Here is a 13,438-nt window from a genome sequence, read left to right as displayed (position 1 = left end):
AAGATGCTGAAAGACATCACAGACAGGCTGAAGACACAACAGCAGACATGACAGAGCGCTACAGCCAATGGCAAAGCACCCTGACTTATTAAAAACACACTGCCATGTGCAGGCTGAGCACGAGTCCACCGACAGTCTCTCTTCTGGCATGTGATCTACCTGCACGTCCAGCATTCAGACTGCAGACGCTCCCTGCACACCGATGAGCTGATTAATACACACACGCGCACCCGAGACATTTAACTGACCCCAGGATAAAACATCTGCTTCTTAAAAGAGGCTTTTATCAGCCGCTCACCCACACCGGCAGATGAGATAAACAGGGCCACGTTGGAGGAGAAGATCATAATACAGAACAACTCAAGAGAAAACCAAAGAGATGATCACAACAAGAGCTTAGCTGGAAAGAGAGAGCAGAAAAACGAAAGATGTAAAAGAAAACCAGAACGTATCGATGCAAAAAAAATGATTTCCATACTTGGGACTTTTGTCTTTTTTCAGGTCTGATGAAGAGCCGATGTGCTCAAAACATAACACGCTTTGTGATTGCTTTTTTTGAAGTTAATAAATTAATATTTTTGGGGCCTATGTAAATAATTATAAAGTCCAAACATCTAAAAATTCTTAAAACAAGAAGCAGTAGAAAATGTTGTTTTGTTTTCAGGAAAAATAAGTCAAAATGAAGAGTTTTTTCCTGAAAACGAGCTAAATAATATACCACCGGGGTAAGTAATTGTTTTGATTATCACCGATCCAGCGGCTACAAATCTCTAACATACTACAAATTCGCCATTACATGAGCAACAAATTCCATTATGTACTTCATACACGCCGGTTCCTGGTTTTATTTTGATTACACGCTCACTCACACAGCTGAAGCTGTTCAGAACTGATTACATGGACTTATTAATTTCTGACAATCACTGACTTAGTATGGTATGATCTAGTGGCTAAATCAAACCTTCTCTCAGTATGAGCAAGCAATTAGTTTACTGTTGTACCCTCTATCTATGAACCAGAACTGGCGAGGATGTGTACGTGAGCAGATGTATTTGGCCAGCAGACTCTAAGGGACTTCGGGTAAGCAATGAACCACTAACTGAAAATAAGGATTTATTAGGTTACTCAATGTAAATTAGACCTAATCACAATTTATAAGGTGATCAGATTGAATTAGATTAATCTAAATTTAAATTATTATAAATAATTAAGAGTCAGATAAGAATAAGGGTCAAAATTGGATTCCTAAAACAAAAGTTTAATAATTTATAGTGATCTGTTCACAGCTGTGCGAGAAAAGACTGACACACAGAATATACCTTCCCCCACATATGTGGAAATGATCATCCAACATCCGAGCCATTGGGTGGGGCTTAAACTATAAAATAGCAGGTTAACTATATATACATAATAAGCTGCTTTGAAACAATAATTATTGTAAAAAGTGCTATACAAATAAACTTGAATTCAATTCAATTGAATACTTTTGCAATAAAAACAAAATAATAATAAAAGTTGATTTCTTAAGAGGTGTCACGATCACCAATGATCCAGCCTGTGCAGATCACTGGTAAACATGCAGATCACTATAAGGATCCACCGGTATATGGACTGCAAGATCCAGTCATGCAACACACACACACACCTGCTCCAAGTCTCCATTGATTAGACTCACACAGCTGATGATGCTCATGTACTGATTACACCAGACATACAGTTGAAGTCAGAATTATTAGTCTCCCCCCCCCCCCCCATTTCTTTCCCCAATTTCTGTTTAACGGAGGGAAGATTTTTTTTTTTTAAACAAATTACTAAACATAATAGTTTTAATAAATCATTTCTAATAACTGATTTATTTTATCTTTGTCATGATGACAGTAAATAATATTTGACTAGATATTTTTCAAGACACTTCTACACAGCTTAAAGTGACATTTAAAGGCTTAACTATGTTAATTAGGTTAACTAGGCAGGCTAGGGTAATTAGGCAAGTTATTGTATAACGATGGTTTGTTCTGTAGACTATTGAAAAAAATATAGCCTAAAGGAGCTAATAATTTTAACCTTAAAATGGGTTTAAAAAAATTAAAAACTGCTTTTATTCTAGCTCAAATAAAACAAATAAGACTTTCTCCAGAAGAAAAAATATTATCAGACATACTGTGAAAATGTACTTGCTCTATTAAATATAATTTGGGAAATATTTAAAAAATAAATTAAAATTTAAAGGGGGGGGCTAATAATTTTGACTTCAACTGTGTATACCCTGTATATATTGGATCCGCACTCCCTTTGTCCAGCGTCCACTTCACATTACAAGTGGTCAAAAAGCATTTGGCTGATACTGCTTCAGAACATGCTTTTTTTTGCCTTCAGCAATGTCCAAATACTGAACATATATTATCCTTAAATCTCAACAAACAAAAATAGGCCAATTTTCAATATTTAGCTAAATTAATAAATACAATTTTGTTGCTTTTGTGCGGTAGATAAATTGGTTTTCAGTAAATTCATTTAAAGGTATTTCCATTTTGCGGGAGCCCCTCGAATAATTGTATTCTCCCACAACCCAGACATACATTCATCCCGCATCAGCCCAGGTCTGAATTTTCACACTGGAGTGATCGTAATGCATTGAAGGTATGAATGATTAGCTTATTTACAGTATGTAGTCACAAAAATACCAATGATAAATGTCCAAAAACATTGCATCACCACAGTACAAGCAGTTCTGTCTAAAACAACATAATACCATGTTACTTTTGCTTCTAATCATGCAATAGCTCTGAAAAACCCAAAACTTAATCAGTTGGATGTTCATTAGTAGCACACTTGACTGCAAAAAAAGAAGCCTGAAACAATCAGCGAACTTTTGTCACGACAAGAAAGAGATGTAAAACAGAGACTCAATTATTCGGCGGTCCTCTGTCCTGTTTTGACCCAATTTACACTTTTTTTCCCCAGAAACAAGCTGTTTAAACAAAAGTGAAGTCATTAGAGCTGATGCAAGAACAGCAGACTCATTAAAGCCATCGGGAAGAAGACAGCAGATAACTAAGGAAAATAAAGGACTGTGGGGTTAGAGACAAACAAAACGACATGAAACATGATGGGTGTCCTACCTGTCTGACCGAGCTGTGAGGCGCTGCGACTCTTTCGGCTCAATCCCACCACTGCCGCCATCTTGGCTCCGATGCTGGAGCGCCGTTTCTTTTCGTCCGTTCCCACCAGGCTCACGGCCGTGTCCGACTGGCTGCCGTCGGTCTTCTCCAGGCTGCACATGTCTCCGCCGATGCTAGTGCTCTTGGTCATGTTGCCTCCAGCCGCCGTTCCCATTTGCCTGTTTTTCATTTTGGATGTAAATTCACTGTCAGTGGCGGCCCGTGGTGGACAGATGTGAAGAGAGGAGGAGAGCAGTGAAGGACAGATGGATGAAGGGATGGATGGATGGATGGACGGATGGATAATGGAGGAGAGAGAGGAAAGAGTTAGGTAATTGGAGGGAGAAGTGGAATGGAGATTCAGGTCAAAGGGTAAATGGTTTAGGCCTCTATTCAGTTCAGGGTGCTTCATAGTATTGCTTCAGTATAAGTTGTGATGTTCTAATGCAATAGTCTCAAACTCAATTCCTGGAGGGCTGCAGCTCTGCATAGTTTAGCTCCAACCAGCTCCAACTCACACCTGCTTAGTAGTCTCTAGTAGTCTTGAACACCTTGATTGGTAGTATCTGTGTTTGATTAGGGTTGGAGCAAAACTGTGCAGAGCTGCAGCCCTCCAGGAATCGAGTTTGAGACCTATGTTCTAATGTTATCCACTATGGGCACCAAACAACACCAATTTGACATCAAAAAAAGTCAAAACCTTGAAGTTTACTTGACGTCCACACTTTGATGCCCTTTTGACCATCAAAATAATAACTAAAATAATAACATAAGAAAATCATATGTCATGTGAGGCCACCGTAATCTATTATCACTCCATGATCATTTCTTATATCACTTATTGTTTAACCACTTGGTCGCAAGCTAGCATTACTACTTTGAAGCCACTTGAATCATTGTACAAACAATCTTTAAAAACCCTTGATAAGAAATCAGTTCAATTTCACCATTGTTCAATAGTAAGAAATATAATCTGCTTAGCTGCGAAAATTGTATTAAATATGTTTTATATTTTCTTACTGTTTAAGACTTTACATAACCTGACCTCACCACTAAATCAGTCTGTGAAAGTTAGAACAACTGCTCACTGAACTACTAGGGGTGGTGAAAGAGGGGATTGTATTATTCCTCTCAAAAAAAGTATTCAGTCAGTCAGTATTTTCACTGAAAGCTGCTAGGCGATACTTTTCGTTCTTTTCAGTTACATGGTAAAAATTGTTTATTCACAAATCAGCATTGTCAGCAGTAGTACTGTATTTTTGACACCTATTTGTACTGCCAACATTCTGTTTTAGTATTTTATTTATATAAAAAATTTATATATATATGTGTGTGTTTGTGTGTGTGTGTGTGTGTGTGTGTGTGTGTGTGTGTGTGTGTGTGTGTGTGTGTGTGTGTGTGTGTGTGTATTTATGTACAGTATATGTGTTTATATATGTATGTATGTAGATATATCGTTACCTTGGAATTATAAGGTTCTATCTGCTTTCTGAATGATTTTAAGATATTGAGCTTTAAAATTTTTGCATTCCATAGCAAACAGTATGTGTGTAACATTTGGTTTTTTAAATAAAAAGTCTTAAAACGTTAACAACTTAGAAAAAAAAACCATAAAGTAAATAAGTTGTCATTTAATAAGAATATGTCAGACTGAACCTTACAAAGATGTCAGATTGAACCTTATAATTCTAAGGTGACGATATGTGTATATATGCATTGTACTGTATGTATTATGCTTTGCTTGTATTTTAGGTGTGACTAACATTCTGTAAGGGGTCTACAGATGAAAAATATCCATTCTTGGCAAATTCTGGCACATTTTACAGCAATGTTTATTAATGTGCATTGACCCTGTAATAAACTAAAAACAAATAACAAACAAAAAAATAAATAAAACAAATAAACTAAACTAAAAAGTTTTACTCATCTGAAAGATTCAGTTCAATTTACAAATTCACACTGGATTTTGTGTCCCTACAATGCATGTAAACTACCTTGGTGTTAAAACGATATAAAATTGATGTCAAAATCAATGTCAAAATGTTTTTTTTACACCAGTGTTACTGTAGATGTCAATTTGATGTCATTTGACCAGTTAACCGACTTATTTTTTGGCGTGTTTTTGGTGTGGGTTAATGGCGCTTTCACAATTGCTTGCATGCCTCAAGTTTGAACTTTAGACTTTAAAATGTAGTTTCATTTTCAAAGTGCCAACACTAATCGGCTATTTATCTATGGGCTATTTATATATTTGTCTGTTTATCATAAATGTAATGCAAAAGCTTAAATGAACAATAAGAGTCATTTTTTTTTTTGATAAAGTTGATCAGAAATTAGATGCACTTTATCTCCACATGCAACATATATCAGCAAATAGAAGGTGTAAACGTTTAAAAACACTGTTTAACTTATACGTGTGTGATGAATTGCAGCTCGCGTCCGGCATGAACCCTTTTCACAAGACTACTATGATGCGTTTAATAGTCATCAGCATATTAAATCCTTGGAAGTTTTTAATATTTAGATTTTGTCTTTTATGTACAGTTAAAATCAGAATTATTAGGCCCCCATTTTTCTTTTTAAAAAAAATCCCAAATTATGTTTAACAGAGCAAAGAAATTTTGTCTTCTAATATTGTAAAAGCAGTATGTCTGATAATATTTTTTTATTAGTTAAAATATATTAAGTCGTTTTTGTTGTATTACGGCTAGAATAAAAGCAGTTTTTAATTTTTTTTAAAACCATTTTAAGGTCAATATTATCAGCCCTTTTAAGCTATATATTTTTCGGTAGTCTACAGAACAAACCATCGTTATACAATAACTTGCCTAATTACCCTAACCTGCCTAGTTAACCTAATTAACCTAGTTAAGCCTTTAAAAGTCACTTTAAGCTTTATAGAAGTGTCTTGAAAAATATCTAGTCAATTATTATGTACTGTCATCATGTCAAAGATAAAATAAATCAGTTATTAGAGATGAGTTTTAAAACTATCATGTTTAGAAATGTGTTGAAAAAAATCTTCTCTCCGTTAAACAGAAATTGTGGAAAAAAATAAACAGGGGAGCTAATAATTCTGACTTTAACTGGATATGCAGTATAATACATGTATGATAATGAATCATAACTGACCAAACACTAGTCATGTTACAATGCAGCATGCTACTTATTTTGGTTTTACAGTGTGATTTTCCTTTGCTGAATAATATTCACTAGACCTCATCTTTGAACTGTATAATCCGGAATGAACCTGAGCTTGTGCCAATGCATTGCGGGTTTGCAAGTCGCGTGTTTATAATGCTTAAAAAAAAAGCTGTCTAGAGGCTCATTGTGAGTCAGAAAATCACAACTCACACGCTTCCCACAAATTGCTCCTATAAAGAAAAACCCAGCTAGTCCACTTATTTGATCCTGACTGAAGTCAACATTCCACGCATGAAGCGCTCGGTAAACTGGCACCGAGTCTGATTTAACGTCACTCACTCAACAGTGAAATACACGCTGCTCTATATTCCACACACACTGCTCTATTTTCCTGTCTGCATGACACACACACACGCAAAATGAGGACACGTGTTAAAAGATTGAATTAGCATCTCGTGCCGCTGTGAGTCGACCGTGAAGCGAAGAGATAAATGACTTGCCGGACAAAGGATCCTAATTGAATCTTAATGATTATAAATGTGTTTAAACCACACACGTGCGGCTGTAGAGAGGTCTGCTCTTTTTCGTCCTCGTCATCAGTGTAATTAGCAGAAACCTGGGCTGGAAGTCAATGGGCTCTGACAACAACTTCTTTAATTATTACAATTAGCCGATTGGAAATGAAGCCCATTCAAAATTGGCGCAGATCAAGCCACGTCACATAAAATGGATCCGGAAATGTTTGGCACTAAAACACAGTGAGAAATAACATCAAATAATAATGAAATCTCATTCATGTCTTAATTCTTTCTATGAGAAAACAACAGTGTTGGGCACGTTCCATTAAAAAAGTAATTATTTATAGTTACTAGTTACTTCTCACAGATAGTACTGAGTAGCTGAGTTGCATAATTATAAAAGTAACTAATTACCAAAGAAAGTAACTATTGTTGTAACGATTCTCTGTGAGCCAGTTGAAATCGATTCCAAATATGTGACGATTCAAACTGGAAACTGTAGAAAACAGAAAGGTGGTGGAGTTTTATTCCCTTTCCAAAACCTAAAACTCAAGTGGAGAAATGCCAGCGTGGATCAAGCTGTGTGAGGAGCGCTAAAAGAGCAGAGTTAAGTTGGTTTTGCTCCGATGTTCCTGACACATTCAGTGATAGACGACAAGACGAAAAGATCTAAACTGTGTTTCCTACAAAAATACAAAGCAGGTTCTGTTTCCCAGTTGCTTTTTTCCCCTCGATAGCACTGATCCGTTTAAGCCCTCGCCGTAGTAGTCATATAATAGCAATCATATTTCCATCGGTTTCAAGCTACGACTATTTGAAATTACATATCAACAGAACAAAACCGAGACGTGATCACAATCTGAGCAATTGCGATCAATTTTCTTCACCTGCAGCTATTTTTCAGTAATTTACAACCCTCATGTCCATGTCAGAGCTACAATTCACTGATGTTTTTGTCTGTCTTTTAGAGATTTAATCATTGGTGATGACGTTATTACTGTCTGCTTTTATATTTGGTGTCTGGTTAATATTTGGTAGTGAAAATTGATTTTCAATTCACAATATATTCGCAATATTTTTTGGAACAGAGGCGAAATGTCGCAAACTCACTTTACCTGCACATCAGCAGCTGTTAATTTAGTAATAGTTGCATACTATTACAGAATTTATTTATATTTTGCTTTGGATTTCATTTTTATAATTTGAGTTTTCAACTGAGTGATTTTATTACTTCTATTTATCTTTATTTCATTTCATATGTAGCTAATTTAGTACTTAAACTTCGTTCTTGGTGTAATTTCATGTATATTTTGGTTGGTTTGTTTGTTTAATCCAGTGTTTAGTAATACACTGTAAAACCCAATAAGTTAAGGTAACTCAAATCATTTGAGGAAACCGATTGCAAAAAAACCAAATCCTAATGAGTTCTGTTAATTTAATCCATTTGAGTAAACAGAGCAATCTGAGCACAGTAGAGAACTCAAACCAGCCGAGTACTGCAAAACCCCATAAGTTAAGGCAACTCAAACCGTTTGAGGAAACCGATTGCTACAAACCATTTAAGTTAAAAAACAATAATCTACATGAGTACTCTGAACTTACTCCATTTAAGTTAAAGTAATGAGGTATTTAATGAACTCATTACCTTTAACACCGAGTTCAAAACTTCCAGTAAATTTTGAGTTAACAACACTCAATTCATTTGATAATGTTGACTGTTGGGTTTTACAGTGTATTTACAGACAAAATACAATAAAATTTTATTATTATTTTTTTTTTTGCTGTTGCACTTTATTAATGAATTTACTTTATATTATAATTATAATACATATTTCTAAAAATCATTTTCTCTGAATAAGTTGTATATTTTATTTACAGTTTTATTCAAATCTTTATTTAATTTTTTATGATTGTTTTTTTCTGGCTTTATTGAGTGATAAAAAAAAATCGCCCAAATTCATCTCCAAAAACATTTGACTCCAATATAAACAAACATTTAACAAGAAACAAGAATTTTCAACCTGACTCCAACTAATATATAGATTTTTTGTGCAAGAAATCTATTCAAATTAGTGCATATTTAAATAAACAATGCCTAATTTAAACATTTAAACTTGTGATACAAATAAAATAGCAATTCCTGTAATATAATCAATCAACTGGGGAAAAATTGGTTTATAATTATTTTGAGTTCACTTTTTTTACCCTATACACGTGCAGTGTCTTGCCTTAATGCCAGCTCTACAGAAGTAGCTCTCATTGCCTGATTGATGGGACGGATGGTGCCAGACACTGTATTTATCATGCAGACAGTTTTGCGCAGCACGTGAGATGTTGGCAGATGGAGAAAAGTGTCGCAGTGCCACAGGCTTCAGATGGCCATTACCTCCCTCTCATCACTGTAATGAGAACAGCGGCGTAGACAAGACACAAAACCCAGGTGCAGATTAACACTGGACACCAATTTACTCCATCTTTCATGCTGCTGTGAAGACAACACACTCGTCGGTCTTAAGGCATTATGTTTCATCGTCTGATTGACAGGCAGTCAGATCAGTATCACTATGCTTCATTGTTTATGTTGTCCATCTGAATGTAAACAATCAATGTTTCTTAATTGATTATGCAGTTCAAATATACTGCGATATTTGAACCCAAATTTGGGTATGGTATGAACAAACTCAACAAATGGGTAAACATTTTGATTTAAAATATTTCAGAAATTAAACAACAGTTGGGTTTGTCCATATTTCACATAAATTTGAGTTGAAATATCACAGTACTTTTGAAGTGTAGTTATAACATGCACTCACCGGTCAGTTTATTAGGTACACCTGTCCAACTGCTCGCAACGCAAATTTCTAATCAGCCAGTCACATGGCAGCAACTCAATGCATTTAGGCATGTAGACATGGCCAAGACGATCTGCAGGAGTTCAAACCCAGCATCAGAATGGGGAAGAAAGGTGATTTAAGTGACATTGAATGTGGCATGGTTGTTGGTGCCAGACGGGCTTGTCTGAGAATTTCAGAAACTGCTGATCTACTGGGATTTTCATGCACAACCATCTCTAGGGTTTACAGAGAATGGTCTCAAAAACAGCCAGTGAGCGACAGTTCTGCAGGTGCAAATGCCTTGTTGATGCCAGAGGTCAGAGGAGAATGGCCAGACTGGTTCGAGCTGATAGAAAGGCAACAGTAACTCAAATAACCACTCGTTACAACAAGGTCTGCAGAAGAGCATCTCTGAATGCACAACACGTCAAACCTTGAGGCGGATGGGCTACAGCAGCAGAAGACCACACCAGGTGCCACTCCTGTCAGCTAAGAACAGGAAAATGAGGCTACAATTTGCACAGAATGGAAGATTGGGAAAATGTTGCCTTGTCTATTGAGTTTCAATTTTTGCTATGACATTTGGATGGTCGGGTCAGAATATGGCATGAACAACATGAAAACAAGTATCCATCCTGCCTTATATCAACAGTTTAGGCTGCTGCTGGTGGTGTAATGGTATAGATATTTTCTTGGAACACTTTGTGATGCTTTCATGTCAATATGGACCAAAACCTCTGAAAAATAGTTTTAGTACCTTGTTGAATCGATGCCACAAAGGATTAAGGCAGTTCAGAAGGCAAATGGGGGTCCAACCTGGTACTAGTAACATGGTACTGTACCTAATAAAGTGGCCAGTGAGTGTATTTATACTCTTAACTGCTTAGGCGGCATAGAAAGTCGCTGGTTTGAGTCCTGGCTGGGTCAGTTGGCATTTCTGTGTGGAGTTTGCATGTTCTCCCCATGTTGGCGTGGGTTTCCTGCAGGTGCTCCGATTTCCCCCACATTTCAAAGACATGCAGTACAGGTAAATTGAAAAAAACAAATTGGCCGTAGTGTATGAGTGCGTGTGTATGGGTGTTTCCCAGTACTGGGAAAAACATATGCCGGAATAGTTGGCAACTCATTCCGCTGTGGCAACCTCTGAAATAGAGACTAAGCCGAAGGAAATTGAATAAATAATATCAGCTTAAGCCTAAAGCATTTTTATAATAATAATAATAATAATAATAATAATAATAATAATAATAATAATAATAATAATAATAATAATAATAATAATAATAATAATTTGAGTCTTAAATAACTTTGATTTTGATTTAAAAAAAATCAAAGTATAAATGCTGCAAATTCACCGAAATGGATCTCATTAATCTGAATATAGGCAAAAACTATAGAATACAAAAGACTACTGCTCATTTAATTTTGAATGGGGAAAAGTGTAATGGTCAGTATGGCCACTCTAGTCGAGGAATCCCTGCCTTCCAGTAAAGGAGCCAATTATCGACACTATTCTTTGAGTTTGGGTTCAGTCCAGATATGTGTTTTTATGTTTCATTGTTATGAACACAGGAGAATGTCTATCTGAAACACATAATAAAACCTTACAGTGCCCTCTAGTGGAACTGTTATCTGAAATGTGCAATGAAACGTACCCAGATCAACATATTCTACGATTCGCAAAAATTTAGGTTATGTGTTTTCAATGAGCATGGGTTGCTTTCACCCCAATGGGAATCAGATTTACAGTCTGAATCGTACCATGTACTAATCACAATACAGAAAACACCTTTCAACATCCCAGCATTTTGTTAAACATGGGGAGATCAACGCTGTATTGACTACTATACATTATTTTTCCAAATGAACGCTCGGTTACAAAGTGACATTTTTCAGCTGTCTTGTAGGGGACGATACACCAGACACTAGAGAGCATTTGATTGGTCGGAATATCTGATAAGAAGCTAAAGTATGAGGTGAAGTCATAAAAAAAAGATTGACCCAACTGGATTTGAATGCTTATATCTTCTAAATGCAAACTTTATCTTTGTTTTGGTGTAAAACGGCATGTAAACAAGATTAAGACTAACATACATAAGGAAACACATTTTCCGTGGGATTTAAAAACACCTTTAGACTTGACAGCACAGAAAGTAAGCGGTTTAAAGAGGAGTCACACGATCTGTAACGGACCATTGAGCGTTCTGGCAAACTGCACGTGCTGTTGACCAGAGGATTACTAATGCCTCGATTGTTTCAGGCACTTTGGTGTGTTTGAATCTGGCCTGCTCTGAAAAAATGTCTCTCTAATTAAAAAGGAGGTCTTCTGAAACAACAGACTGTCAGTCCAGAGCAATAACTGGCCTGATTTTATGACATATGACCATTCATAGACATGTGACAGTGTGTATATGAAAGGATATGTACTACTTAGATGAGCTAAGCTAACTGTAAAAGCTGAATGACTTCTAGAATGACTAAATAACAAAGTCCCTTTAAGGCAAGTCATTTCACTTGGCGGCCGTCTTTGAAACGCCTCTCGGGCACTATGCTCGGGCATTCTGTTTGAATGGAGAAACATCAAATTCTCCAAAATTTCTTAGGTTTACGATTAATTTCATATTAGGAATCACCAAAGAAATTAAACAACAACTGTCTCTTTAGTTTCATTTCTAAACATTCAAATCACACAGAATCTGCAGAAACTCGCGCCTGGTCTGAACCCCTCTTCTAGAGAATCCTAAGTCTATATTATTCGCAGATTGGATCCTGTACTAGAAGGTGGGGTTTCATTTGCCATATTAACCGTTACATATTTTCCCCATTCAAAACTATATGAGTAAAGCCCCAGTCAGATCACAGGATTTTGGCACGATTTCAGCACAGTTTACTTGACTTTGGGTGTCTTGGGGATTCGTAAACAACAAATGTGCATCGTGACACAAGATTTAATCGTTTTTTCTTATGTAATGTGGTATAGTTCACGACAACCGATACCATGTCTGCGACACCTCATTACACCATCGCAGAAAGTCTAGCATGCTTTGTTTTTTTCTCGTTCCTCATGACAAGTTTTGTCACGGATCTCAGCAGGTGCTGCCATTAATGCACTGGTTAGATGATCAAAAAATTGGCTACATATTGACTTATGGGTGGGTCACGGGTGAATACGTTCAATCATTGGTTATGCAAACTTGAACTATTTTTCTAAAAAATTATGTTTTAAGCTAATTTTATCTGACAGACTGGCACAAATATGCAGACATTTCCATTCTGAGTTTCTGAGTTCTCTCATCCTTCCAATAGAGTTTGTTTCTCTGAGGTAATCTGGGAGCATGTTCAGTGCTGCGAATGCATTGCAAAAGCATTTCCTGCTTATTCAAATTTGTCATTAATAGTGAAAACAGTTTAATATAGGCTTCTCTGAAATATTCACTTCTGTGAATATTTCACTTAAATTTTATTTAGGCTAGATTATTATTTTATTTAACAAACCAACACAATCTCACGTCAATTTGTGTTTTGGCACTGAAGCATGTAGCGGACTTGTTTTGAAGAGCTTCACCTCAAGGATTATTCATTATTCTTTTTTTATCTAGTTTACTGACCAACAAAAAATTACATTAGAATTAAGATACAAATTATATTTTTGTTTGTGCCCGTCCACTACTCAACTGTGCAGTGATGATTTGTTCCACTCCGTGAAAAATAAGGATTTAATTAATGCTTCACTGTGATTGTTGTATCACAAACCTCTGTCATATATTTGCACATTTTTTAA

At 36.1% G+C, this 13,438-nt stretch overlaps 1 protein-coding gene across 1 annotated transcript in view; it reads right to left on the bottom strand.

Moving 5' to 3' along the window:
* The window catches only part of rims2a (regulating synaptic membrane exocytosis 2a), a 290,481-nt gene that overhangs the window by 46,579 nt on the left and 230,464 nt on the right, over nt 1-13,438 (bottom strand). Inside the window, exon 26 of the mRNA XM_056475706.1 lies at nt 3,123-3,367. Coding sequence (XP_056331681.1) covers nt 3,123-3,367 — 245 coding nt within the window. The remainder of the gene's footprint in view (nt 1-3,122; nt 3,368-13,438) is intronic.

The sequence above is a fragment of the Danio aesculapii genome, chromosome 16 (genome assembly GCF_903798145.1).
Source record: "Danio aesculapii chromosome 16, fDanAes4.1, whole genome shotgun sequence".
Lineage (NCBI taxonomy): Eukaryota > Metazoa > Chordata > Actinopteri > Cypriniformes > Danionidae > Danio > Danio aesculapii.
Note: the sequence above shows the minus strand (reverse complement) of the source record. Positions and strands in the feature narration are given on the sequence as shown.